The sequence below is a fragment of the Rutilus rutilus genome (genome assembly GCF_951802725.1).
Source record: "Rutilus rutilus genome assembly, chromosome: 15".
Lineage (NCBI taxonomy): Eukaryota > Metazoa > Chordata > Actinopteri > Cypriniformes > Leuciscidae > Rutilus > Rutilus rutilus.
In genome coordinates this window covers 10,673,736-10,686,824 of record NC_140220.1, presented here as the reverse complement: position 1 = coordinate 10,686,824, position 13,089 = coordinate 10,673,736, and the positions used below count along the sequence as shown (strand labels likewise).

At 40.1% G+C, this 13,089-nt stretch overlaps 1 protein-coding gene across 3 annotated transcripts in view; it reads left to right on the top strand.

Moving 5' to 3' along the window:
* The window catches only part of ncoa1 (nuclear receptor coactivator 1), a 58,904-nt gene extending 50,771 nt beyond the window's left edge, over nt 1-8,133 (top strand). For all 3 annotated transcript variants that reach the window (XM_084433035.1, XM_084433037.1, XM_084433036.1), the window contains 7 exons: nt 133-301; nt 395-697; nt 929-1,027; nt 1,676-2,069; nt 2,447-2,621; nt 2,745-2,931; nt 5,559-8,133. In XM_084433035.1, coding sequence (XP_084289161.1) covers nt 133-301; nt 395-697; nt 929-1,027; nt 1,676-2,069; nt 2,447-2,621; nt 2,745-2,931; nt 5,559-5,726 — 1,495 coding nt within the window. In that variant the 3' untranslated portion in view covers nt 5,727-8,133. The remainder of the gene's footprint in view (nt 1-132; nt 302-394; nt 698-928; nt 1,028-1,675; nt 2,070-2,446; nt 2,622-2,744; nt 2,932-5,558) is intronic.
* The last annotated feature ends 4,956 nt before the right edge of the window (nt 8,134-13,089 follow it).

Genomic DNA, 13,089 nt, shown 5'->3' with positions numbered 1-13,089 from the left:
GCACTTTCACCCAAATTCTGTTTACCTGCCAGATCAGTTAACCCTGCAAAGATGACATAGAAGTGTCAGCTGCTTTCCTTCCACTCTTGATCAGAATCGTAGACCATCTTGTTTGTTCTCTGCACTACGCAGGCAGTGCGTTCCGTGTCCACTGGATGAGATGCTGTGTCCGCCCACCACTCCTGAGGGCCGCAACGATGAGAAGGCCCTGCTGGAGCAGCTGGTCATTTTCTTGAGCCGGACTGACGAGAGCGAGCTCGCCGAGCTGGACCGTGCTCTGGGCATCGACAAGATTGTTCAAGTTAGTATTATAAGAAAAAAAAATCTTCTCATACCTTTTACCATAACAAGAACAACGTGTCTAAGGTTGACTGGTTTACCGCCTTGCCTACAGAGTGGAGGCCTGGAACCCGTCACCCAGACCTTTCCTCAATCTCAGCCCCCAACACCTGTACCCATGGACCCCAAGCTGCCCAGCTACCCCTCTCAGTTCCCAACCTCACCCTCACAGTTCCCTGCTGAGATGGGCACAGCACAGGGCATGAGTTTCGGGGCCCCGCGGATGGCGTTTCCAGGCAACGTAAGCATTACGGTGCGGCCTAGCATGAACCGAGCTCCTGGTGTGCCCAACCAGCTGCGACTACCTCCCAACCAGCTGAGACTCCAGCTTCAGCAACGTTTGCAAAGCCCTCAGCAGGTAGATCTCCAGCTTTCACTTCATTGTGCAATAATAAATGTGAACACACAATGTCTAAATCCTCCTCTTGGATTTTGTTGCACTGTGTAACAAATCCAGTGAATGCTTTTGATTTCGCCCTTTTAAATAACATGCTGTGGAACTAACCTATTCTTTTGTCGAGTGCAGCTGCTGAGCGAACATGATTAGTTGCTCTTGTTTAGTGGTGATCTATCTCCTCTCTCCCATCAGCTCCAGAACAGGCTTGCGGCCATGGGCCAGTTCCCACAGGGGGGGCATGTTGCCATGGGGATGCGTCAGGGCATGCAGCAGCCTCAGATGCCCTCTCAGGTTAGTGTCGCATGCACCGAGACAAATTATGTATGCCATTTATAGGAATGTAAACATTTGCTCTGACAAGTTTGATTTGATTATGATTGTAAGACCAGATCTGAATCTTGGTCAAAATTTGGTTTGGTTTGGTTTGGTTTGGTTTGATCATTTGTTCAGAAGCTCACACATTTTTTTTAAATGTCATGACGATGCAATCACTACCTTTATTTATTTATTTATTTATTTATTTAAAAAGCTGAATTATACATGCATAATAGAAATTTTATTATAAATATACAGAATATTTAATAAATGTCTATATGTATGTGTGTGTGTGTATGTGTGTATATATATATAGTATTGTTTAGTTCTTATTTTGTTATTATGAACTATACTGTTATTCATTATTAACACATAATATTAATAATTAAATATTATTTATTATTATTAATAGTAATTATTATTCTGTTTAAGACAGTCATTGCTAGTATTTATTGTTTTATATACTTATATATAAAAAAAATTCATTACATTTGACAGATGAAACATTTAGTTTTCATAGTCAAATCAATGCTTTTGTGTATTTTTTTCACTTTTTCCCTTTTACAATTGTTATTTTTTCTGTATATGTCTATGACTGAATCTGAATCTCTCTCTCTCATACAGCCTCCGCTCAATGCTCAGATGATGGCGCAGCGGCAACGGGAGCTTTACAGTTTCCAGCACCGCCAGCGGCAGCTTCTGCAGCAGAAGGTCCTGCTGATGAGGCAGGGGATGAACACAGGGCCTCTGGGGGCTCAGCGAGTTCCTAAGGGTCCCCAGCAGCAACAGCCACCACAACAGCAGCAGTTTGGCTTTCCTCCTGGCTACAATGCCGTGCCTGGGAACACCCCTACCTCCCCGAGCCATTTTAACCCCATGGGAGGACCTCTGGACCCCAAGCTGCCTACCAGGGGGGGTATGGGAAACCAAGGAATTATGGGAGGCATTCAAGGGCAATTTGGGGGGCCTGTGAACACTCCTGTTCAGCAGGGGCTTTTCCAGCAATTTGGGGGGCCTGGTATGTCTCATTTGTAAGCTACTAATTTATCATCAGAAGGGTTATTATAGTTAACTAAAGCTAAAACCATAAAAGAACATTTCCGATACTTCAAATAAAATAAACGTTAACTGAAATAAAATTATATTTAAAAAGTACACATTTTATTTCAGCATTTCTCCTTTTTTTGCATTGTTTACTTACTAAAATAACTAAAACTGAAATAAAAACCATATAGACAATTCATAAAAATTGGGAAAAAATACTAAAACTTTAATTAAAATAACAATAAAAAAATTCAAAATATCAATAAAACCTTTAACAGTCTCTCAATGATACTAAAATAACACTGATTATCACATGTCTAGCAGAGCCAATGTACCACTTGTCTCTCACAGGCATGATCCAGCAAGCAGATCCATCCTTTGCTCCTGAGCTGAGTCCAACCAGCCCCTTGCTTTCACCTCAGAACTCCACCTCCCAGAGTCCTCTGCTCCAGCAAGCGCAGCCTCCACCTGGTTATCAGTCACCTGACATAAAGAACTGGCAGCAAGGGGCCATGGGAAACAACAGGTATGCTGTTTGATATTGATCACCAAAAAGGTCACAAAAATTATATGCGATTTTAGTTTTTCTTTCATTGTGTTTACGTGTCTTCATATTAATTTTAAACCATTTCATTTTGTTATGTGTCAGTATGTATAACCAGGCAGGTCAGCCTGTCTCTCAGAACTTTGGGCAGCAAGGCGTTTATAACAACATGAGCATCACCGTGTCAATGGCTGGAGGGTCAGGAGCGGTGAGCACTCTACCTCCTATTGGACCATCTGTCGGCATGGGCAACAATAACCGTGGCAATGTTACTGCAATGTGTAACGATCAGGTAAGATGGTCTCTATATAATTTATTGAGATGACTTAAAGGGATTGTTTAAAAAAAATGAAAAAAACAGTCTTCATTTACTTCATTTTCTTCTGTGGAGCAATTTTCTTTTTTACAAAATTTACAAAGAATTTGTAAAGAAACATACCATTTTGTTCTTCTCGAAGCTTGTAAGCTTTAGTGCCCATTCATTGTAATTTCACAGAAACAGTTATTTTAGTATCATTGATAAACTGTTATAGTTTTTGTTAATATACTTTATTTTCATTTTACATTTGTAAGTTGTAGTAACTTTGTTGTGTGTTTCTGTCAGTTTTATTAGTTTTTTTTATGTCTTTATAATTTTAGTTTATTTAGGTTTAGTTATTTTAGTGTTTCAATTTAAACTAAAGGAAAATTAGAAATTGGCAGTTAGTCTTCAGTGTCACATGATCCTTCAGAAATCATTCTCATACACTGATTTGATGCTTGAGTTACATTTTTTATTATTGTTTTTATTATAGATGTTGGAAACTGCTGTGATGCTTCATTTTTGTGTAGATTCTTTGATGAATAAAAAACAGCATTAATATGAAATAGAAATCTCTGGTAATATTATAAATGTTTTTACTGCCACTTTTGACCAATTTACTGCATCCTTAAAAGTAATGTTTAAAAGTAAAAGTAATGTTTTCTTCTGGTTACACTTTATTTTAAGTTGTCCGTGTTACAGTGTAATTATAGTACTGATTAATAATAATTAACTACATGTACTTACTCAGGGCTCGAAATTAACTTTTTTACTTGGTAGCACTGGTGCTCCCAACTTCAAAAAGTTAGGAGCACCAGCAAAAATTTAGGAGCACCCACCAAACATTAAGGAGCACCACAACTACAAATTATATATTAACAAATTTTATTTCATCCTGTGGCCAAGATTCAAAATTTGGTCTTCTGGCTCCATATCATCTCACCCCGATGATATTGGCACATGATTTGTCATTTGACATAAATTTAGTGAAGGCAAGCTCTTCTTTGGCGATGGTGTATGCGGTGTTATATTCATAGACAGTATGGTTATATTTGACGTATCCTGCCGATTAAAAGCCTTAATAATTGAACCTGATTTGTTTGCCACACACCTGTCCCTGCATTTTTTGCTTGGCACTTGGCACTCTATTGCTATTAATATGCTGTATTAATCTTTGTTAATCTTAGTTAATAAAAATACAGCTGTTCATTGTTCATTAATGTTACTTCACAGTGCATTAACTATGTAAAAAAATAAAAAATAAAAATAAATTCAATAATGTATGGTTTTTTTAATAGTACAACTGTGTTAACTAGAATTTAATAAGTGGAACATTATTGTAAAGTGGTACCGATTTGTTATACACCGATTCAGACGTCTCGTGAGTGTGTTGGACAGATCAGTTGTTCATTAAAGTGAATCGGTTCAAATGAGTCATTAGTTCGCGAATCGGAGTGTCATTAGTGGATGTGTAGCATACGGCAAGCGTTGTGTGATTATCCCGGTAGTTTATTTTTTAGCACAATTCACACTCCACGGTAATTTAGGAGAAAAAAAAAATCTCCGAATGCTCCACGTGAAACTTCGGTCTTCCGCCCTTTTTCTATCGTGTCAAATGATTTTGATTAATATGCGCGAGGGAGAGAGAGCAAGACAGCGCTCGTGTTGTTTGAAGACGTGAGAGTGCGCGCGCGCGGCCGGGGCTTTCTCTCGTCAAGCGCAGCAGTCACTCACGCACCGATCAAAGGCTTTGGCGGCCGCCAAAAAAAATCAATGCAGGAAAAACCCCGGGATTGGTTATATAACGTTGGATAGAATGACGGTCCGGCCATCGCGTATCAGCGCACATAAGGTACACACTGTGAAGTAATTTGCAAACGTTTTTTTAGAGAAATGAAAACAGGTCGCACCACAACCATTATTTGCACTCGCACAAATGCTCCCAAATATATTTTTAGGTCGCACAGATTAAATTTCAGGAGCATATGCGACCAAAATGGTCGCAATTTCGAGCCTTGTTACTATAGGGTTAGGGTTACGAATAGGAGTTGGTTTAGGGTTAGTTGCATGAAATGATGCATAATTTATAGTTGTTGTAATTATTACCTAGTTCTGGCACGAAACTCTAGATGGCGCAGGCTGCAAGGTCCTTAACTCATTTGGGAGCGATCGTGTCGCTCCATAGCGCAGCTGATTGTTTGGTGTTGCATCAGTGGCCAGTGAGCTGCAGCTCAACATTCAAACAAATACTGCTAGTTCTGCTGTTAGCAGTGCAGCGCCCTTCAGGAACCCTCCACCTTCCCCAGCTCCACCTGTATAGATCTGCTACGGGGGTTATTTCATGTATGTTACATATGCAGCAGCATGTCTTACATGCTCACTGCAGTGTCTGTGAATTTATTGGCAGTAGCAAGTCTTGGTTCTTGCTCTGCAGCAGCGTAGCAGATCTATTCCGCCAAGACCACATACATTAACATTTCCATATCCATTACCATTACCATGCCAATCTCTCTGAGAGTTGTCATGACAGAACTACATGTAACGTGTAACAAGGACACTGTAAAATAAAGTGTTACCTTTCTTTCTTTAAAAAAAATCTTCTCTTTCCTATTTCTCAGGTACAGCAGGTTCAGGTGTTCGCTGATGTCCAGTGCACGGTAAACCTGGTTGGCAGTGACTCCTACCTTAACCAGTCGGGGCCCATCGGGACCCAGAAGGGCCCGAGCGGGACCCCCACAGTCCAGTCTCAGCAGAAGAGTCTCCTCCAGCAGCTCCTGACCGAGTGAGCCGCCCATTTACCATCTGCCAGAGGACTGTCTCCACATGTAGAGATTTTTATTCTTCACCTTTGGTTTCGATACAGTATATCTGCAGGGTCGGTGTCTGGGCCCAGGCTTGTGAGGTTTCATAGCCGTTCGACAAAGTGCTCATTCCTGGTCACCTTTTTAAACGCCTGTTTCCGAAAAGGAGAAAAGATCACGTTCCAGAATTTGCCAAGTCTGTAAAAAGGACCTGCTGCTTCTGCCGGCTACACGTCCTGTCAGTCAGGCCAACGTTGCAGTGCTTCTCGGAGAGCGGCGCAGCAGCTGAGCTCGGATTGGAAACTGGGGCAGGCTTTTGCCATGGTGTTGCTATGTTCATGGTATATTGCTCAGTTTCAGCTGGATCTGTGACTGATAGGCTCTCCTCAGCAGTGCCTGATGATGGGAGGAACTTCCCGCCTCTTTTTATTTGTTAGTCTGTTCTGTTTGTTGTTGTTTTTTCTGTTGTATTGTTTGTTTTTGTCTGTTGTCGTTTTCAGAACAAGCATCGCCAGGATGGGAGACTGCTGTGTAGCGCGTATGCGTCCTGCCGCAGGCTTTCCTGGCAACACTGTTCTGAAACAACAGACAGTTTGTTTTTTTTAACAACGTCCTACACATTTCCCCCCCCCAGCAGCTGTGAATACGACCCACATAGGGTCAACTCAGCCTATCAGTGTTGTTTGCAGCGATGTGTTGTGCTGGCACAAAGCTCACACTTTGTAATTTCCTATAAAACGAAACATCATCAAATTTCAAGCAACTCTTGTTTAGAACGCATCAACATAACACCAGTTCTTTTTTTAATGGTTAAATCTGTAATGTCACTTTTTGTTATTTTAAAAAGTAATCATCCAGTAGGGTCTCATGGCTCTCACATATCAAGTGAGAGAGACTCGGTTTTTACGATCGATATTGGTTATCGAACACCCCGGTAAATGTTACAAACCCTCTGCTGCATTGCACACAGGTGCGAAAATGTAGATTGTACATTGATTTTCATTATACAGTTGAGTGTTTCAAAGATGCTCTTGAAAACCACGGGAGGAGCGAGGTGTTGTCTCGCGCAACGTTCGCACCGTCAGCTGCGTTCTCCAGCTCTTTGACTGCTCATGAGACTACTGTTGCCCAGTCAGACACTGTTCATCAGCATTATCCTTTATTCATTTACCTACTAGTCACCCCCTCTTAAGAATCATTTAAATCTGATTCCAACCTAAACATTCGAAATGACGTGACAGAAAATCGAAAACGTAATTCTTCGAAGGTATCAAATTGTCATGCCCACGTAAAGACTTGCTGTGGTCGAAATTGATGTCTCTGTGTGAGCACGGAGTATTTCACAAAATCGTGCAACACAATCGGAGCACAACTCGAAATCGTGTTGCATGCGCAACCTTCTCCCCTCCTCACATAATTTCGTTCTCCTTTAACAGTGTTCTTTTGTTCGTGACTCACTCCGTGGAGTTTAAGTGCCGTGTCTTTGTGCGTGTGCTCTGTATACAAAGAATGGCTCCAATGCTACACCAGCTTAGATTGTCCTTAGAGGAAAAAAAATGTACAAATTCGTCAAATTGATCCTCATTCGTCTACGATATTCAGACGGCAGTATGTGCTGTTGAGATCGAGCCACTTTTTGCTATATATAAATGTACATAGACATTTCAAAAAGCAAGATGAATTGACAAACACATAACACAAAAGTCGGTCTGTGTTTTTTCCCGTTTTTGGCTCGCCGAAAAAACACAAACTTCGTAATGATTAATTTCTGCCCTCCTCTTTGGGGAACAGGCATTCCTGTATAGATAAAATGGTTTTTATGCAGTGGATAAGATTCATTTAATGAACCCTACCTGTCATCATTACTGTGTTTATGCCAAATATACCAAACTAGCAAACAGCGCCTATTAATAATGTTTTTATTGTTTCGTTTTCTCGTTTATAACGGCTCTCACAGTCAGTACACAACACCAAGGTACAATAGAACTATTCAGAACCTGGATTATCAAAGTATTGTGTATATAACAGATAAATGTGAATATGTATCTGTTCAGAATCAACAAGATGTAATGCTCCGAGTTTGTGGTAATAACTACTTGCTTCCATTTTTTTTTTTTTTGGTTTTTTTTATTATTTTTTTTTTAGATGTGTATGGCTGTCTGAAAGCGTGTATGTGTGATTAATACTGTATATCTGGTGTTTAATATGGAAAAACAGACAAATGTCCTGATTTTTTTTTTCTTTTCTTTCTTCTTTTTTTTTTTTTTTTTAATACCTGCAACTTTTCCTGTGGGTGTTGAGATTGCTCTATATGTGAGAATGGTTTAGCGACTGCTGAATGTGACTTTGCTGAGGGAGAAGCAGCATGGACTGGCTTTTGTACGGGTTAATTAAAAAAAAAAAAAGGCCATATTATTTAATTTCTCTGTTGTCAAAGTTTAAACAGCTCTGAAAAAGTGGAACCTTGGTTTGAGAACATTAACCGGGTTATTGTAGTGGGGTTTCGTTAACTGCCTGATGTAGTTTAGCCATGTGTAATTGCTCTTAAGACAAGAACGGAATAATGACCAAAGCTTCAAGATACTAAAAGATTCATATCATATGCAAGGTTCATGCAATTGGACAAATGTAGCACTGAGTTTTTCCTGAATAGGTGTCCCGTATCCTGTCATGTTTATAACACTACCATTTTGTTCCACACTTTTAATTTATTGTTTAGACCCCCTAGCTGGTTTGATTATTTTCGAAGATGTTCAGTAGTGAATTATCTTCAGACATTCCCCCGTTGCTACAGATCTACCAAACATGCAAAATGCCTCTTCGGGAGGAACTTTAGTCACCGTTTTCAGGAAGACAGATTTCTAACCGCTAGCTATGCACGTTTAGAGGTTAAATGAGAAGCATTTGGCTTTTGTTTTAAAACTGACACTACTCAGAATGGATTATTGCTTCGACTGCAGTATTCTAGCGATGCATGCTAACAATTATCTCCTGTTTTTCCTCTATTTTGTTTTTGAACTCAAGGATATACATCATTTGTAGTTCGAAACAAGTGGTTTCGAGCTACTCGGGCTAAAAACGAGATAAAACCATACTGATGCAACTCTACTTAGATATTTGACTTTATTTAGCTGGATTCTTTATACCAAATTTGAGGTGCCTCTTGTACATATTTTCAGCATAGAGGACTGCTCCTCACCGTTTGATGGACGTTTCTTGTTTATGAGGATTTTCTTATACTGACCTTTGTAAGACTTTTGCTGTATTTTACATGAATTTTTTACTAAAAACCTAAATGTACCAGGAACTTGCAAGGAATACAATCTAGTTTTGCACTTTACATGAACTACAAGGAAAGAGGCCATGTCAAAATCCGAATATATGTTGGCGAAAAAAGAACGAATATCCCCTGAATGTATTTTTCGCAAAGTGAAACGCCATTTCGCTTTCCACGGAAAATCAAAGCGCATCTCAGGTTCTTCAGGAAGAACTTGGCTTGTCAGGCCCTCATCATTGGATCTGTTAAAAGAGCAGGGTAGCGGAGCCTTTGCTACATGGGTGTTCTTTCTGCTGCAGAACCATAGATCTAACTATGCCTATCTTCTTCAGGTGCACCACCTCCCCTTTGCCCCGTCCTTTTAGACCTCCTGGCTTTATCTTTTGAAGACATTCCTCATCTTACTCTGCTTTCTGTTCATCGCGGTCTGTACCGTAGTGTCGTTTCAGGCCCCGCACGCTCAGTGCCAAGTGCTAAGAACCATTTATGCAAACTCGTACAATCTGCATTTCCTCATATCATAGTTGCGAATCCTACGTATCGACCACCACACACTCTCCTCGTCATTCAGATGTCATCTCTACATGGTATCATCTACAGTAGCTACTGTTTACCTGAGATTTTTCACATTGTAAGTGCTGCCTTATTAATATACAGACATTAGTTGTATTGGTGAAGGGAAGTCGTGCTTGTAGCTCCACTGAAACGGCGCTTGTTCTTTCGAGGCAAGGTTCCACTTTTCACCTGTAAAATTAATATAAATAAACAAATATATATAGATATATACATTTTACTCATTTTGTCCAGTTTTGTATAATACTTGTGAACTTTTTTTTTTTTTTTTTCTTAAGAGGTATCATTGCAGCTGTGTGTGGGACATTATGAATGAAGATGTATCTGGGAGACTTCTGCATGTTTTGTCATGTTTTTTTTGTTGTTTTTTTCTCTATATCCAGGTTTATCTGGAGAATCCTACCTTTCTTAGGACGTTGTAGACAATCAGTCACATGCTGGGTCAATCCTGCAGGCTGCAAAACTGTGTTTCGCATCTACTGAATCAGTCTTATTTTTCTTGTCCATTTCATGGAATTATGTGGCTGCTCAAACTGAGATTTGAAGTTTACACACACACACACACACACACACACGCATACACTCAGACAAACAAAACAAGAAACGTTCACTCACACCTCGTGCATATGGCCCCTTTGTTGCTTTTCCAAGGTGAAGATACATACCTTGAAGGAAATTATGCTTTGACTAACAAATCTCTATAACATCCATGAATGTGAGAATGCAACACATTGCAATAAAGCACCATGTAAAAAAAAGGACTGCCAGTGCCATCTTTATATCTAGGGATGTGAGTTGTAAGAAATTTAAAGTGTTTAAAATCAGTTCCATTAATGATTATTTTGCATTTGAGTTAGAAATATTTGGAAATGCAATGCAAAAAAACATACTGTATTTTTAACTCTGCATTGCCATGTGAACAAGGTCAGTTTTGATTCCCTACAAAGAACACCTGCTCATAAGAGTCGTTTCCTCTAGAATGAATCGTGCTATACGCCCACACTGAACATACAGTGAGGAAAATAAGTATTTGAACACCCGGCTATTTTGCAAGTTCTCCCACTTGGAAATCATGGAGGGGTCTGAAATTGTCATCGTAGGTGCATGTCCACTGTGAGAGACGACATAATCTATATAAAAAAAATCCAGAAATCACAATATATGATTTTTTAACTATTTATTTGTATGATACAGCTGCAAATAAGTATTTGAACACCTGTCTATCAGCTAGAATTCTGACCCTCAAAGACCTGTTAGTCTGCCTTTAAAATGTCCACCTCCACTCCATTTATTATCCTAAATTAGATGCACCTGTTTGAGGTCGTTAGCTGCATAAAGACACCTGTCCACCCCATACAATCAGTAAGAATCCAACTACTAACATGGCCAAGACCAAAGAGCTGTCCAAAGACACAAGAGACAAAATTGTACACCTCCACAAGGCTGGAAAGGGCTACAGGGAAATTGCCAAGCAGCTTGGTGAAAAAAGGTCCACTGTTGGAGCAATTATTAGAAAATGGAAGAAGCTAAACATGACTGTCAATCTCCCTCGGACTGGGGCTCCATGCAAGATCTCACCTCGTGGGGTCTCAATGATCCTAAGAAAGGTGAGAAATCAGCCCAGAACTACACGGGAGGAGCTGGTCAATGACCTGAAAAGAGCTGGGACCACCGTTTCCAAGGTTACTGTTGGTAAGATGAGACCAAAATAGAACTTTTTGGTCATAATTCCACTAAACGTGTTTGGAGGAAGAAGAATGATGAGTACCATCCCAAGATCACCATCCCTACTGTGAAGCATGGGGGTGGTAGCATCATCCTTTGGGGGTGTTTTTCTGCACATGGGACAGGGCGACTGCACTGTATTAAGGAGAGGATGACCGGGGCCATGTATTGCGAGATTTTGGGGAACAACCTCCTTCCCTCAGTTAGAGCATTGAAGATGGGTCGAGGCTGGGTCTTCCAACATGACAATGGCCCGAAGCACACAGCCAGGATAACCAAGGAGTGGCTCTGTAAGAAGCATATCAAGGTTCTGGCGTGGCCTAGCCAGTCTCCAGACCTAAACCCAATAGAGAATCTTTGGAGGGAGCTCAAACTCTGTGTTTCTCAGCGACAGCCCAGAAACCTGACTGATCTAGAGAAGATCTGTGTGGTGGAGTGGGCCAAAATCCCTCCTGCAGTGTGTGCAAACCTGGTGAAAAACTACAGGAAACGTTTGACCTCTGTAATTGCAAACAAAGGCTACTGTACCAAATATTAACATTGATTTTCTCAGGTGTTCAAATACTTATTTGCAGCTGTATCATACAAATAAATAGTTAAAAAATCATACATTGTGATTTCTGGATTTTTTTTTTTTTTTAGATTATGTCTGTCACAGTGGACATGCACCTACGATGACAATTTCAGACCCCTCCATGATTTCTAAGTGGGAGAACTTGCAAAATAGCAGGGTGTTCAAATACTTATTTTCCTCACTGTATGCAGACATCCCATCCTGCAAAAACTTGATTTAGGGAAGCAGCATCAAGATAGATATTACTTTAATACCCTATAAAATGGGCCTTCTTTCTCTCTTGGATTTCCGAGTGTATATATAATTTGCAGGCGTCTAGGGAGCTGCTATCAATTAGCAACTCCCGGACCTTCCGGGAGAGGCGGGATGTCTGCATAATATGGACCTTAACAAACCAGTCCAGAATTACTGAGCACGTATACATTATTATGTCTTAATTTTAACGATTCGTTTGTTAAATTCAAAAACTCTTCCAGTTAATCATCAGTAGGGCTACTGTAGGGGCCTATGTTTTAAAAATGCTTAGGATCATTGCAGATTCCATAATAAATTCAATTTATTACCCAATGTGTTGAATAAATACATTGTTTTTCAATATATTTCAATCGCCATACTGGTACAATTCCATAACTAAGTAGCATTTTGCTATACAGATGTAACAGGAGGCAAAATGTGGATGAAAGTCAAAAATGTGATGGTAAGACTGTGTTCAAACGAGTTCATTCTTAATGCCACATGCCATTCTGGCCAGTGTTTGAGTACAATACATGCAGAATTCATTTGAAAAGCTTGAACTTTTTTAGAAAGGGCTGCACAGTCTCCTTAGGGTAGGGCTTCAAAGCCAAGCATGTGGGGATATTCTCTGGCTGCTCCATCCATAGTTTATGTGCTATGTCCTTTTCACTTAGAGTACTGGAAAGAGTGGAGAGAGAAGCCTCATCTGGTGCCTGTGGGGGGAAAAGAATAGGCTATTGTCTTGGTTTAAAACAAAAAAAGTACTTAAATGTATGTATATATAACCTCAAGTAGTGAATCTGTTAATGGCTTCAAATGAATTTCTTAACAATAATTAGAAATGAAACACTACTAGCCTACTATATTGCTTCTAAAGGGTCAGAAACACATGGTGCATGTGATGTAATTGCAGTACTAACCTGCAGTACCACTTTGTGCATGCTGTCCAGTTCTGCCAAATATTC